This window comes from Tetrao urogallus (genome assembly GCF_951394365.1).
Source record: "Tetrao urogallus genome assembly, chromosome: 2".
Classification (NCBI taxonomy): domain Eukaryota; kingdom Metazoa; phylum Chordata; class Aves; order Galliformes; family Phasianidae; genus Tetrao; species Tetrao urogallus.
The window spans coordinates 29014626-29030102 of record NC_136814.1 but is presented as its reverse complement, the minus strand read 5'-3'; the positions used below and the strand labels follow the sequence as shown (position 1 = coordinate 29030102).

The window sequence follows — 15477 nt, the reverse complement described above, 5'->3', positions numbered from 1 at the left end:
CTTTGTTGTAGCACTGGAAACAGGAAGAAAAAAAGAAACGGGAACCATACGAGCAGATCTTTATCGAAGACTGAGTAGCAGCTATGAAACTGACCACATCACTGTCCTTTTCTGTTGTAAGAGGAAAAAAAGAGGGTTTCTTGCAGTATTTAGATGGTTGTAAAATTTTAATAATTTCCTAGGGCTATGGTTGCAGAAGAGATGACTTACAATGCTGGGGAAACTCGCATTGCTTTGAAAGAACACTAACCTCTAAAAAGAGAAGATACAAAATGAAATAACTCCGTGTGTAGTTAACATTAAACTAGACATGAAAACAGCACCTCTTGTGGCTTCCTTGGAGAGAGTCAGCAGAATGAATGCTGAAACAATACAACTGCTTTCTGTCTGTTATACATTTAAATGTGACTTTTTGCTGTTGTTTTTTGTTTGCTTTTCTTTTTTAATGACTGTCAGTGAGCAAAAGATGGATGATTTTTTCTTCATTTTTTTCCTTTACAAGTACTCTTAAGGTACTGAGTAGTGCATAAGTAGATGTTCACAGTGATTCATACGTATTGAACAGCATTCCCCAGAGGGTGAACAAGGACATTCCAGTGTTTTATATCTATCTCTTGCTCTTTGGTCATTATTCATTGTTCCCTCTTCCATATGTAATGCACCAGTTTAAAAACACTCTGATAGACTGAGACAGATCACAGATAAACACAAATTCATGTAAAAGCCTTCCACGTTGCACTGCCTATGACCTTAACCAAGCCCAAAGTAGGACGGTGGACTAGGCAAACTTGTGTGCTACACAGTCCTTAATTACACCTCAGCAGGGAGCACTGATTAAAGGTTTTTTAACCACGGGACTACAAAAGAAATTAATATTTTTCTCCCTTTGCAGCAGATAAAAGGTATAATTTCCTATACATTCAGGGGAAATACATGTATGAGGAGCTCCTGACCCATTACTGTAGCCTCTTGCCATTGGGTAGGTTAGAAGGTATTACCAAGCATCACATCATACTGGGTACTGCATCTGCATTCAGAGGACTATGCCTCCTGTTTGTAAAAACTTTAATTTGTTTTGGATTTCAGATTAAATATTAATGACTAAAGACCATTCAAAATTCAGCAGCTCACATTCATTAAAAACAAACACTGTGCTTTTGAGATTTTAAAAAATTCGCACCCCTGTTAAACAAAGCAGTTAAGTCAATCTACTGTGAATCCAATACGCAAAACTGCTAATGTGCATATGCATTTAGAGATAATATGCCAAAAGGAAAATTACATTTCCACTCTAGCATCTGCATTAGAGAATAATTTCATATGATTGAATTAATTTCTGTCACTTACTTCATTTAACAAGACAACAAAGTGTATACCAACACAGAAACAGCAAGATGGTGCTAGAAAAAGTGCTTCCTGCTACTTCTAACTCAAAACTGTTAGTTAATTGTCAATGGGTGGTATCAGGACCACATCCAGTATTGTGCACTAACACTGTCTAAACCATCTTGCATACAAACTTTTAAATGTAACGTGTCAAGTTAATCATCTGCAATGAAATCTTAGTATCTAAAATCACAGCAACACAAAACTGCTATTATGATGACACTTCATTTTTATTATATGTTTAACAGTCTTTTAATCTTCACTTTACAGTGAAGCCATTAAATCGATACTATATATTAGTAATAACATGTCTGATAAATTACCCTATTTTTATATACAGCTTTCTGATCAAGTTGAATAGGTTTAATGAAAATTCAGTAATTACTTCTAAATCTATAGGATCCCTAAACAAAAACCTCTGTGGTCTTAATATTCTGGAATGAGATTTGAAATGAGGAAGTCCTTGAATAGTATCTTCAGTGCTGTTCGATAGGAGTTAGGGTCACAAAGGCCTTCAGAAATATGACCATAAGACTTTCAAGGAATGAGTAACATTTCTTAATTAAACAGTTTATAGAAAGAGCAGTTACGGTATTAAATTAGGTCAGAACAGACATTTAATCCCATACTACATAAACAATGAAGTCAATAACTTGACCCAATACAACTTTTTTAAGGGTTAAGAATGAAGTTTCTATGCACAATGAAACTTAGAAGCAACCCATTCCGATTATTGCATTTTCACATATTTCCTGGAGCTTTCCCAACTGCTTTCAATTCACTTCTACCTATCCAGTCACACAGAATAGAAATAAAATAGAAATTACAGCGTTATGAATCACATTAGAGCATTAAGACACACCTTTGCCAACTATTCTATTTGTAGTCACACAAAATTTTTTTTATGGAACTGAGACAGTCTGCTTGATACAGTGAGTCAGACAAAATGTTTCCTTAACAGTAACCATTACAGGTATGTAAAACCAAGCACTAAATGGATATAAGGTCATTTTGCTGGATCAAAGCTGTTGAGAGTATTTCTAAAGAGGAAACAGACATAATTTCTGATAGAACAGCCACTGTCCCTGCACCAATTCACAACTGGTCTGTCCACAAGTGGTTCCAAAATCTTCCCATTTGTCCCTTTCTCACCATAAAATCTGCATATATTCAACCACCGCTGCCTCATTTGCAGTCATAAGTTGATCCACATATTTCCTCTTTCAATTAGCTACTCTGTGATTTCTCACTGTTTTAATTTTCTAAGAATTGCATTGACTACCATCATTTCAATATAAAAAGCTCTATGGACCTCTATTTGCTTATTGTAAATTACATCAAATGACATACAGTTACAACAACTGATTTATCCACACTGAAAGACTGCATAGTTCCACAGTTCACCACTGGATACTTAGTATATAGCCAAAACCCTGTTTATAGTAACCAAAAATGGGTTTGGATAGAAGTGGTGGATCTAATTAGAAGATTCTAGAGCAAAGAATCTATGCAAGGACCATTACAATGTCCTTGTGGTATGTGCTGTGATCTCTCACATGCTAAGGTATGTAATTCAGTACATCTAGAGCTCCATGAGCTCTAGAGTCCATTCATGCAAACATCCTGTTATTTCTTCTTGTCTAAAGGGGTTGGAAAGTCCAAGTCCCACTACATGTTTTCTAATACAAAAATGCAAGAAGTATGTCATGATGTGCTACAGAACTTCTCTTAAGACTGAAGTAGGTTTTTCATATCACTACCAAGAAATGATCCTTCCAAATTTTAACAACTATCAGGAGATGGTTTCAAAACTTGATAGCCCAGGATGAAGAGAACTATAACCACAGCATAGGTATCACCAGCACCTATTGATAACTAATAGATTCTAAACAGCATATGCATCATTCCATGTAATTTTGCTGAATGTCAAATTTGTAATCCCACACTGGCTCAAGAGAAGGGTGTAAGTTAACAGCTATCCTTACAAACTCTACATCAATGGCTGCTCAGAGCTCAGTGAATTTTACCTAGTAAGTAGTGAACCTAGTTTACCATATATTCATGCATATTGTCTTTTTCATCCTCTACTTGGTTCCAATTTCCTCTTCACTGTTAACACTCCCAGATGTGTAGCAAGATACTCTGCCATTAGTCAGCAATTTTCTCATTAATTCACACTTTCAAATGTCACCAGAAGTACTTCACAATGCACTCTACTACACATACACTGCATTTCCAGTTGCATTTTAGGAGGGCAGCCTGTTCTGAACAAGGAATAGAATTTCTGTTGTTCAGTGACTTTGTATGCAGCTGCGTTACCATTTGCAAGGCTCAGCACATTTTTATCTCTGATAGTAAGATCTGTTGTGAAAAAGAAAAGTGAAAATGATAGAAGTTCTCTGTAGTGCTAGGAGGCATGGAACATTTTTATATGGGATCGGAGCCCATATATCCTTTTCTGTAAAGGTAGCAGATAGAACTGGAAACAAGCAGAAGACAACCTACAAACATCTCCACAATTTAACAGACAGATGAACAAAAGTCATGAAGCACTGAAACAGGAAATGGCAAGGTGATATGCACATGGCATATGTTGGCAAGAATGCTGTGGAAATTTGATCATGGAATACAGACATATTGACAATCTAGCAACAAAGTGACTTGGCTCTAACAATCACAGCCTACATTCTATGATTTACATAACCATTTATAATATACAACTGGTGTTTGATGGAAGGTAACATATGATCATTCTTCAAAGCACAAAATATGTAACTACAATAAAGCATCTGTCGTAACCCAGTAAGTTTTAATAAGGTCAAATAGAGTCTCCATCTCTCAGATCCAGTTTTTCAGAGTCAGACTGTTTTCCTCAGGAAAAAAAGTTGAAAGTATGCCTCACTAAAAATCTTCCCTCTGATGCTTTTTTTGTGAACTGTTTTCTCTTCCACCTACCAAAGGTGAATGCTTAAAAATTAAAATTTTGAACTCTTGAGGATTTTTCAGAATAAGCAACAATTTGTGATACTGTATCACACACAGCAGTAATAGGTGGTCTGAAAAAAAAATGAACTAGAAGGATTCTGAGTTTGAGTAAAACCACAGATGGCAGAAATCACTCCTACAAGTATACAAAACTAATTATTTTTCCAATGAATTTCAAGAACTTGCTTATCTGAGTTTATAGGAAAGAAAGCTCGGTGATCGCCATACTTGAATTAAGAAACCTACACCAAAACTTACTTTGACATAACTTACTTATTTTGATATGGTTTAGTAAACCATACCTGTCTAGGACTTCTATCTTAAGTAATGCAGTATTACAGAGTCGTAATTAAATTAGTATTAAATAATCTGTTTTGAGCACCAGAAGTAACAGAGATGCACCAGCATGGTGTTCTGGGAATAATGGTAGTCAGTATAATGTTCTGCCATGGATAGATGTGCCTAGAACTCTTCAGGGAAAAATCAACAGAGTTCACTTCTAGCAGCTGAAAGCAGGCTGCATAAGAGGCAGTAAGTGCCCAAATTCATCTTCACTGCAAGAAATAGCTCTGGTTACTCCATCCCAGTTAGGAAGTATAAGCAAACCTACCTGGAGGCAATAGCAACCACACTACCACATGGAAGGAAAAATCAGATTAGGAGCACAAAGAGACTCAATAACTAGTGGTTTTGTCAGCAGCAGTTAATTTAATTTGAACTTTCACATTCCTGCAGCACTACTAATTGATCCATAGCACTGGAATTTCAAAGCAGCCACAAGGACGAGCCAACTAATTCTACGCATACAGCATCATATAACTCAAAGATTTCCATGTGGAAAGGGAAGTACAGCAAGTGTGAAGTCATAGCCAGTCTTAAAAGGCAAGTGTACCCAACAGTTCACGTAAAATGGAAGCAGTTGCATTTCTTACCTATCAGACCCTTCTCCAGAGCAAAGGTTTTGTTGGTAAACATGCATTCAAATGCCACAATATGGAAAACTTTGTTCACTGTGTTGTGGGTTCCAACGATGCGAATATACCTATGGAAGGGGGAAAAAAAACCAAAATGTTTCAGTAGGACTGTATCGTGCCAAACTGTACAAGAGGGATTCATTTGCATAGAATCAAGTAATTGCTAAAAATAATTGAAAAGGAATAAAAAACAGAGAAATTTCACAGCAAAATTTGGTAGGGTGCCAAGAGAAAAAGAGCTGAGAAATGTATTAAAATCTTTCCAGAGTAATATGCCCAGAAAAACAGGAATAGACAGCACAGATGTATACTCAAGGAGACTTAAAAGCATGGATGTCCAACCTTTTGGTTTTCTGGGCCACGCTCAGTGAAGAGGAATTGTCATGGTCCACAAGTAAAATATATCAATGTCTTTGTTGCTGTATCTTTTATTAATCATACTAAATATCTGAACAGAAAAATTTTGTGAAACAAAGCTAGCTCTTGGTTTCATTCCTGGCTGTGTAAGTTGTACATTTAGACTCTAATTCAAAATCAAATAGAGCTTCTCTTGAACATCATAACTTATTCACTTTTATATTACCCTGGAGGCTTCACATTCTATAAAGTCATTAATCTTGACTCAGTCTGATTCCTTCATTTTCAGAAGAGATCCAACAGTTCCTACCATAAATTTTTCATATAAATGGAATATTGTACTCTATTTCAATAAACATTGAACAAACAGCATAGAAAACTATCTTGAACAAGTACCATCATCCCACAGAACGGGTTACCTACAATACAGGAAGCGTTTTGTGTTAAATGAACTCATTTCAATTAAGAACCACGGATCTTTAGCAATATCACTTGTCTGCTATATAATACAATCTTTCGCTTATTCAGTACAACTAAAGTTCCAGAGTAATGGCTGCTCACCAACAGAATAATTCTGGCTTGTGTTCATCATATCAAATTTTAAAGAAATGCAGATTTCAGTTCTGTGACAGTTACTGACCTCTGATCCTTTTAGATAATGTAATGAGTTCATTGAAAAACAAAGTTCATCCATTACATGCCTTTTTCCATTTACAAAATGGATATACAGATGCTCAACATTTCAACTAATTTTAAAAATGACTTATATTATAATTGCTTGAAACAAAACAGACACAGGTATGTTATTCTCTATTCGACTTGTAGGTCAATTATCACAACTAAGAACGATGCAGAACTTAGCTTTTGCCATGTAATTACAAGTCCTGCAAAGAACATGGCAGGAATGTTGATTCACAATCAGGGAAACAGGAGTTCCTCCCCAGACACGTTCATGGAAGTGAGCCAGCTGCTGTTAGCTGATATATGAATGCTGTACTTTGCAATAAGGTGGCAAAAATTGATACCAGCCTCCGTTTTTCTTAACACACTGAGGGTAATCTGTAGTGCACAGTCAGCCACAGCAACAGCAAAATCACAACAGCAAACCAGAAGCAAGAATCACCTAATTCACTGCGGTATGAGATACCCTACGGTTTCTACTCACAAAGCACATGAGAGTAACACTGGACAACAGATTCAAAATAGAGTTGGCTCAGAAGCATGATGCTGATGAGAAACTGCAACGTTACCCATGTCAAAATGAACAGTAAAGTTTTAATTTAAAAGATATAGATTGCAGAAAAACGTCTATTATAACTCATGATATGCTTGAAAATGCAGATTTTCCTAAGCAGTTCTCAGACAGAAGGAAATGCAACTGAAGCACGATTAACAGTAAAAGCATCCTTCATGAAATCAGAGCATATGCACCATCTCATCATTTTGTTGGAGCAATTTATTAGATGATATACAAGATTACAGGTAACAACATTAGTAAGTACAATTATTTAGCAAGTGCGCATTTACGAATGCTTAAAATGCACAGAATGTGAGCTAAGTGATCACTTTTAAAGGACAGTTTCAATATCAGCAACAAGTACATTACCATTACCATCATCACCATCACAAGTACAAAAGGAGTTTGAAACACAGATTTTCCATTGAAGTGATGTGTAGGTTATGGAGTATGTACTGACCTTGAAAACAAAAGCTTCCATCTTTCCTTTTGTTAGCTATATTTTCACAATCTCCAAAGACTACCATTGACTTCTACTGCTTATTGAAAGCCTTAGAAATCATATGAATATTAGCTGTTGTTCCCTTTATTTTTATGTTCACATTATCCATAAAGAGCTGAACAAAATTATACAACACAAATTGAAAATGAAATTTAATGCTAATTTGACGCACAAGACACTGAAGAAAACAAGTGTACCTCAGTTATCTTATATCCACTCCCAGTACCATATTCTAACAGAAACAAGAACAGCCTGGTAATAAAGTACTGCAAAACCTGGGTGGGGTTCTCCGCAATAGGTTCAATCAAAAACAAGGGAACTCAGTTGAAATCATAGTTAAAACATCTCTCATAGAAACTTAGGAATTCCTGTACTGACAATAGCTTAAAGAAAAATAGTGTTCATATGATACACAGCCTCAGCCTGCAGTGCAACAAAATGAAGGAATTCTCTGTTTTAGTTACACTACTCATCTCGGTTGATGGTATCGTGGTCAAAACTGAAGTTATACTGCATACAATAGATTTTAATAAAGAATTTCTTAAAAAAAAAAAAAATAAAAAAATCAGAGAAACAGTAAACTTACTAGGAAGGAGATAATTATTACTTACATTTGCATACCTACTGATTTTGGCTGGGAAAGAGTTAATTTTCTTTACACTAGCTCACACGTTTTCGTGTTTTGGATTCACGACCTAAACAGTGCTGATAAGGCACTGATGTTTTTGATTAATGTTTGAGAAAGATGGATATCAATAGCACTGAAATGCTTTAGAAATTTCATCCACATGTCAGACTTCTCTAGTCACTCAGTGTGACTAGTATAGTCATGCTACACTTGGCCTTGAGATACCCATGACAGGACTACCAGAAGAATCTGTGTTCTCAATATTTATCATTGCATTAATAAGAAAATTATTTTAACTAGAGAGAAACAGTGAGCTCTGCTGGATCTTGGTAGAATCTTAAGCCATAAAAAATTGAATGAACGATCCAGGTTGATAAATCAGGCAGCCCTCACCCACCCCAGAGCAATTCTTCACCTTTACTTGAAACTATGACTCAGGCAGTTTGTTGCAAAATACAAATACTCGTATTTCTGAACAACTACATTATGTTTTACTTCTGCTCTTTTCATTTGTGCAGCTGACGCATTTAATTCAGGCAACAGCTGCTGCTGAGAACACTGCTGATTCAGCTATGGATACCCTGAGGGGACTACCAATACCAAAGATCAGCTGCCTGCATCTTAGCAGTACTTGGGGCATGTGTGGCAAAGCATAACAATTATGCACCTTTTTAATCCTTCACTGTAATAGCACCAGTAAGGTACAGACAAAGTCTGGAATATATTAAGCACAGATTCTAAATACTTAAGAAAACTAAAACAGAAAACTAAGTTAAGAGAGGTAATTAACGGATACTTTGCACTGATATCCCACCCTTAGTTACTATCATGGCAACAAAGAACAGCAATAGGGAACTAAAATAAATAACTAGACTCAATATGTACAAAACTAGCTCTTAAGAATTTGGCATTTTATTTTCATTTTTGGAACACAGTGTTTGAGATAGTAATGCTAACACTTCATATATACTTTAACTGCCTAGAAAACATTAATATTTGCATTCTAATCACTGCCTCAGCGATGTACGAGAATTTGCCCAGCACACAAGGGTGTTAGAAGACATTCTGTTTGTCTTTCAGTGGAAAAGGAAACAGTGCTATTCATAGCCACCTAAACATCATTTATTGACAACTCTGTAAAATCTACAATCCTTCAGTCCCACACAGCTGAATCAACAGACTCCTGGCAGAAGGGATTAAAAAAAAATCTCTTGCCAGAATTAAATCATGTGAAAAAAACAGTGTGCATAAATTAAAAACATAAAAATAAAGAATTAGGTCAGAACAAACGTGGAAAGCATTCCTGTTTTTTGATGAGTTTTCCTGCACTTAGAAAGAAAGCCTAATAGAATCTATTTTATACCAAAGGAAATCCCCACTGCAAATATACAAAGCTATGGATAAGAATCAAGTACTTAAAAGAACATTACCAAACCCTAGTGTACATGACACCCACAAAGCCTGTACAGAAACAAACTTTCATACTCGGTGTAAAGCAACAACATAGCAAATTACAACGAGAAATGTGTTTTCAAAAATGTTTATCTAGATATTCTACACCACAGATTTAAATGGAAAAAATATTGCTATGTGATAACTATAAAGGACATGTAACTGTGCACTGTATATAAGCAGCACATCAACCAACAACCTCAGCCAATGTTTTTGGTCTGGGCATATTTAATCAACTTAACACTAACATAAGTAACATCTTGTTTTCCACATGTAAAGAATAGTGAGCATGCAAGAGCACTTTTGTCACTACTAGTTTCTAGTTCTAGTTTGAGCAAAACAACACAAACAAACCCTGGAATCTAAGATGACCCTGACTGAATCTTAACACTGTGTGCATCCCTAGTGACAGTCCATTTCCGAGCACATATCTCTGCAGGGTTTGTTTCAGGTCAGATCTCAACCCAAAATAGTTGCATTTCCCAGAACTTGCATGAATATGGACATCTACAGTTCTGCATTACCTCTCAAGAGACTTTCATTCATCATGTAAATTTGAAGTCTGTTAGGAGAATATGAGATTTTGGTGTTCCGTAACCAAGCCCTACCTCTGATTCAACTCTGCAGCCAAACCTAATGTAAACACCACCTTTGTTTGTCTTTGTGCTACCTCTGCTGAAGACGTTAAAAAGGACTCATAAACTTTATCTAATGGAGAACATTACTTTTTTTTTTTAATACAGAAGAAAGCACTAGTCTTCTGAAGCCTGGTTCTAAAATCATCTGCACATGGAATCCGGAGCAAAGATGTGGGAACCCACGCTGCATCACTTTCAGGCTGGTGCAACACAAAGCCAGATTCTTTCCAAAAAGCACAAAATGTTTATCAGGACTTGTTTTCTTAAAAACAGCTATACTAATATAGTCTTATGACTTTGGGCCAATTTAGCTTACGCTGTATTATGCAGATATGTTGAAGCCTCCACATTTTATATGTACTGAATGTAATGCAATAATATTCAAGAAAATTCTTTGTGTCAAAATCTGAGAACATTTTCCACTTTCCCCAGCTTCTCATGTTCCATCAGCCTATGAATTTAACATGTAATAATCATTTCTTGCTCCAAGAGCACCTCAGCAATTGCTGTCTAGATTTCCACTGTAATCAAACTATATGAGATATGACAAAAAGAAATATTTAGAAAGTATTAGAGCAAAGCGATCTACAGCTAAGCAGATAAAAAAATGAGATCTCAACTTGCATTATGGTAACTCAACAAAGAAATAGCTGTGTTTTTGATCTTTGTTTGCACAAGCAAGCAATTTTAGATTTATTCTATAAAACTGTAGTGAAGGTACATAAGGAAAATTGTATTTAGATCTGGCATCTCAATATCAGAAAGATGGTGGTAAAGAAGACTTTCAAAAAAGAATGAAAATAATTTTTTTTTCTTTAAATAAATATGGCAATTACTGAAAACTCTTCTTATCAAAGGGTTGCTTGGATGAGCAACTTGAACACATAGAAGTATAGCAACTCCAACTATTTGAGCACACAAGCTAAGAATAAGTGAAGACTTCCAGGACTCACAAAGCAGGGGGAGGTGTCATAATTGTACATGAAACTTGTAATATTAAAAAGCAAAGCAAGCCCAAATGTCAGTAAAATGTTTTGCCTACTGAGAAATATAGCCAATGATAGAGATGAGGGGAGTCACCTACGTTAAAATTACACTAGAAATTCTAAACAAAGCTCTACCAGAAACAGCTAAGTACTGGTAAAAAAAAATGACAAAAAATATGAAAAAAAAATACACACAAGAAAGATGCAGAGCTCTTCGAACAAATCCAGAGGAGTACCACTAAGATGATCAGAGGGCTGGAGCACCTCTCCTATTAAGAAAGGTTGAGAGAACTGGGCTCATTTAGCTTGGAAAAAAGAAGGCTCTGGGGAAACCTCACTGTGGCCTTCCAATATTTGAAGGGAGCGTATAAACAGGAGGGGCAACAGCTGTTTACAAGAGTGGATAGCGATAGGACAAGGGGGAATGGTCCTAAACTGAGACAAGGGAGATTTAGGTTAGATATTAGGAAGAAGTTTTTGACATAGAGGGTGGTGACGCACTGGAACAGGTTGCCCAAAGAGGCTGTGGATGCCCCATCCCTGGAGGCATTCGAGGCCAGGCTGGATGTGGCTCTGGGCAGCCTGGTCTGGTGGTTGGCGACCCTGCACATAGCAGGGGGGTTGAAACTCGATGACCATTGTGGTCCTTTTCAAACCAGGCCGTTCTATGATTCTGTGAAATAGATTGAGATTCAAATTTAACACACTACAATTCTCACTATCTTCTTTTCTCTACAGAAAGAAATCTAAATTCTTTTTTCCCAGCATAACTGAAATGCTTAACACCATTTGCTCCTATCACCACACACCTTAAGCAAACTCTTAACTGTGAGCGTTCTTTACAGACATCTTAGAAATAATTTAATTAAGACTGATATTCACATTGGCACATGTATCAGATACTGCAAAATGAACAAGAAGAAATTATAAGACACTTTTCAGAACAGGGAAACGAAAGTCTGATGTGAGACAGATCACTGAAAGCATTGACCAATTATTTCTAGAACTAGGATGTTGGGAGTTTTATGAGAAAAATCTGTTATGGTATCAATTAGCAATATCACTTGCTATGAATATTTGAGTGCTACCTCCATTAATCAGTGTACATAACCTGCACTGCTTACACTTTCCAGTATACCTGAGATCTAAATATTAACTACTGTAAGTTTAAACTGAGCAAACTAAGGACAAATTGAGTATTATTTATAGGAGTGTTCAACAGATATGGACAGTTCAGTACATTCAACCTGGCAAGCTTCACAGTTCGAGGTATTTTAAAAATCAAATTCTATTTTACTGCAAAAAATGCAGAAAACACGGAAAAAGATGATCATAAATATGGACTATGAGTAGGTCTGTATCACCTTGCACAATCAGATCGGCAGCAGTGAGAATGAGGAAGAGAAGGACAATGACTTCCAATACCTGAAAATACATGTCAGAAAATTCAAGTGTGACAAGAGTGGAATTATTTTATTTCAAAGCTTTCCTCAGAGCATTTAAGGCAGACAACTACCTTAACCTACGTGTATCTTGCTCTAGCTGCTCCTCTGTTTCTGCAATAGAGCGGAACTACCTTGTCAAAGGTTTTCAAGCTGCAGATAGCTTCTTCTAGGTGATATTTATCCATCATAACTAAGTGCTTGAAAATTAGCCATGAAGTTTTGTTCTATTCAAATATACTTTAAGCCTAAGAGCTAAAGTTGCTATGGTTTTGATAAAATTACAAAAATCATTACATTTCTAGGAGCCAGTTTGGATTTGTCTGTGATTGACACCTTATCACTAATCACAATCTGCACTGGGATACTAGCTTGTTCATGAATCCAACTAAAATGAAAGACTGAATATCTTTACCGATACATGCAGTAAAGTCACATTGCTATAAATCAAAATGTTGCATATAATGCTATATTAAGGGAACTTCTAGTTTACCAAAACCCTTTCAATATTCTGTCAATATATGCAGCCCAAGCCATACAAGTACAGTTAGTGCCACAAGCATCTAGGAAAAAAAGAGCTGAATGAAAGAATCATGTTTCATTTTGTGTCTGTTAAAAAACATATTTCCCCTGAACAACGTAGAAGTTAGGGTTAGGTTACATTTTCACGTAGTGTTTCACTTACTGGATTTTTCCATGAAAACTGAAAAGTTACAGGTGGCCACACATTATCACTTATACCACTGGTGGAAGAAAGATCTCACTGGGGCAAATGTAGCAATTTGTCATTTATACAGTGCCTTCAGGTTAGCATAGCTTGACATTAATAGGACACAACACCACAATATAATCACTCTGCACTGCAGTGAAGTGCATTACCATTATGAACTACAATGGGGGGCATTTCACGAAAATAGCTGAATCTTGATGAATAGAATCACACTACTTTTTTCTTTTATCAGTAACAATGAATCTTCCTTGATCTCCTTTAGTAACACATTTCAAATACTTAATAACAGATCACACACAACATAGAAAGGACAGGAAAAAAGTCAATATCTGCTTGCGTACAAATTTCTAACAGTTGTAGGCTACTCCAGCAGTGAAATTAATTTTATGGCCATGGAATAGCACAAGCATAATGATCTCCTTCACTAAAAATACAGAAATTCAAACAAAAGGTATCTTCAGCTACATAAGATCACTTGTTAAAGACAAAACAGGATTTCAGTATCAGGCAGGAAAATGTTAATTACTGAGACGAAGTTGTCTCTAAATCCCTGTGTGAGATAACCTGCAATGAGGGTGGGATAGTTGAAGGGCAGTTTGAAAAACAAGTTGAGATTTACTTCACATCTTTTATTTCAGAATCAATCAGAGCTTTGTCTGGATAGCTACTTAAAGACAGAATACATTAAGCCACGATCCTTTTAGCCATCCATATATTATGAAGTGTCAGAGAGATGCTTCATCACCTGTTTCAAGAAAAAAAAAAAAAAGAAGCAAACTCTCTGTATATAAAAGTTGTTTTGTAAATGTTGTGAATTTGCAAACGGATACACTTAGAGTCAAGTTACGGTGAAATAAAGGCTCCTTAAGCAAATGTAATGATCCTCTTTGGATCCTACAATGTAATAAACTTCTCCATATGACTCTGCCTTGTTTAGTACAGAAAGATGTACTATGTAGAAAGGATAAACTTCTTCCTAGCTTAATCACTGAAACACACCTGAACTTCTGAAAGCCCCAATTCACATAAGCCTTCTTGATATTTTTCTGTCATTACATGCAGTACTACGCTCATGATGAAAACCACTCAAAAGTAGCTTTAAAAATCATCTTTTCCCTTCTTTAAGAAAAGAAAATGTGAACGAGACCTAAGTGCTCTGACACAATCTAAACTTTTATCACATTCAGTATCTCTGATAACACTTTTAAACTGGTGTCCCACATCTGCTTTTTTATCTTGATAGCAGCTAGAACAAGAATTCTGCCCATGCACCACATCTGTATCACCGACAAAACAGAGCTCCTAAAACAAAGGCGTGAATTTTAAGAGGAAATTGTTTTCTTTTACTTTTGCCTGCTGTTGGGTACTGCTGAACTGATGTAGCTGGGAACATTTTAAAATGTGTCTACTCAATGAAGAAATCAGCCATTATATTTGAACCAAAATGAAGAGTTAAAAAAACCAGAACCAACAGACAAATGAAAATCTTCATGTTGAATACAATCTGCTGCACAATCTCGCAATTAGAATCTTTTCAATACTTCCTATCCTGCACACAGCAATGAGACAGGAAAGATGAAATACATGATTTAGGTTATTAGCTCTAACAGCTGTACACTTAGGGCTGTGCAAGGGAACAAGTGAATGGCCTATCAGAAACCTGCACGGACAAGCTGGCATTTGAAGAAAAAGTGCTGAAATGGTGTTTTCACATGCTTGTTTAACCATAGCTGTTCTGATATCTGATAGCTCACCATCATTATTACTTTTACTTGGCCTTCCCTAAGTGGCTATGAACATACAGAATTCTCAAACTACCTTTAGAATACTACATCACCTTTCAATAGCTGCCACTGAAGGGCATTAGCTGGTATCGTACCTTATTCAAGAACAGTTTCTCCTCTAAGCAACACGATTTTTGCTTCAGAAGTGACAGCAGAACTCTGTGGTAAAGAGCATCTCTGGAAGGAATCTTACCATATAGTTATATTAATCTTGATTCTACAGATATACTTCATTAGTATATTAATTCAATTCACTGGAATGTGTTGTAACACCTTTTACACCCTCCACTTCAGTTTATTAAGTTGGTAATTGTAATTCAGCACTGCATTATTTTGGAAAGAGAAGTAGTTTATAGATTATCTTCATATATATTAA

The 15477-nt window shown here is 36.1% G+C and overlaps 1 protein-coding gene across 2 annotated transcripts in view; it reads right to left on the bottom strand.

Annotated features, from left to right (window-relative positions):
* BTBD9 (BTB domain containing 9) overlaps window positions 1–15477 on the bottom strand; it is a gene marked incomplete at both ends in the record, with an annotated part of 109791 nt that overhangs the window by 34065 nt on the left and 60249 nt on the right. The window contains one exon of one of the 2 annotated variants that reach the window (XM_079550269.1): window positions 5304–5413. In XM_079550269.1, coding sequence (XP_079406395.1) covers window positions 5304–5413 — 110 coding nt within the window. Of the gene's footprint in view, window positions 1–5303; window positions 5500–15477 lie in introns of both variants that reach the window. The other variant, XM_079550270.1, reaches the window with a different exon arrangement.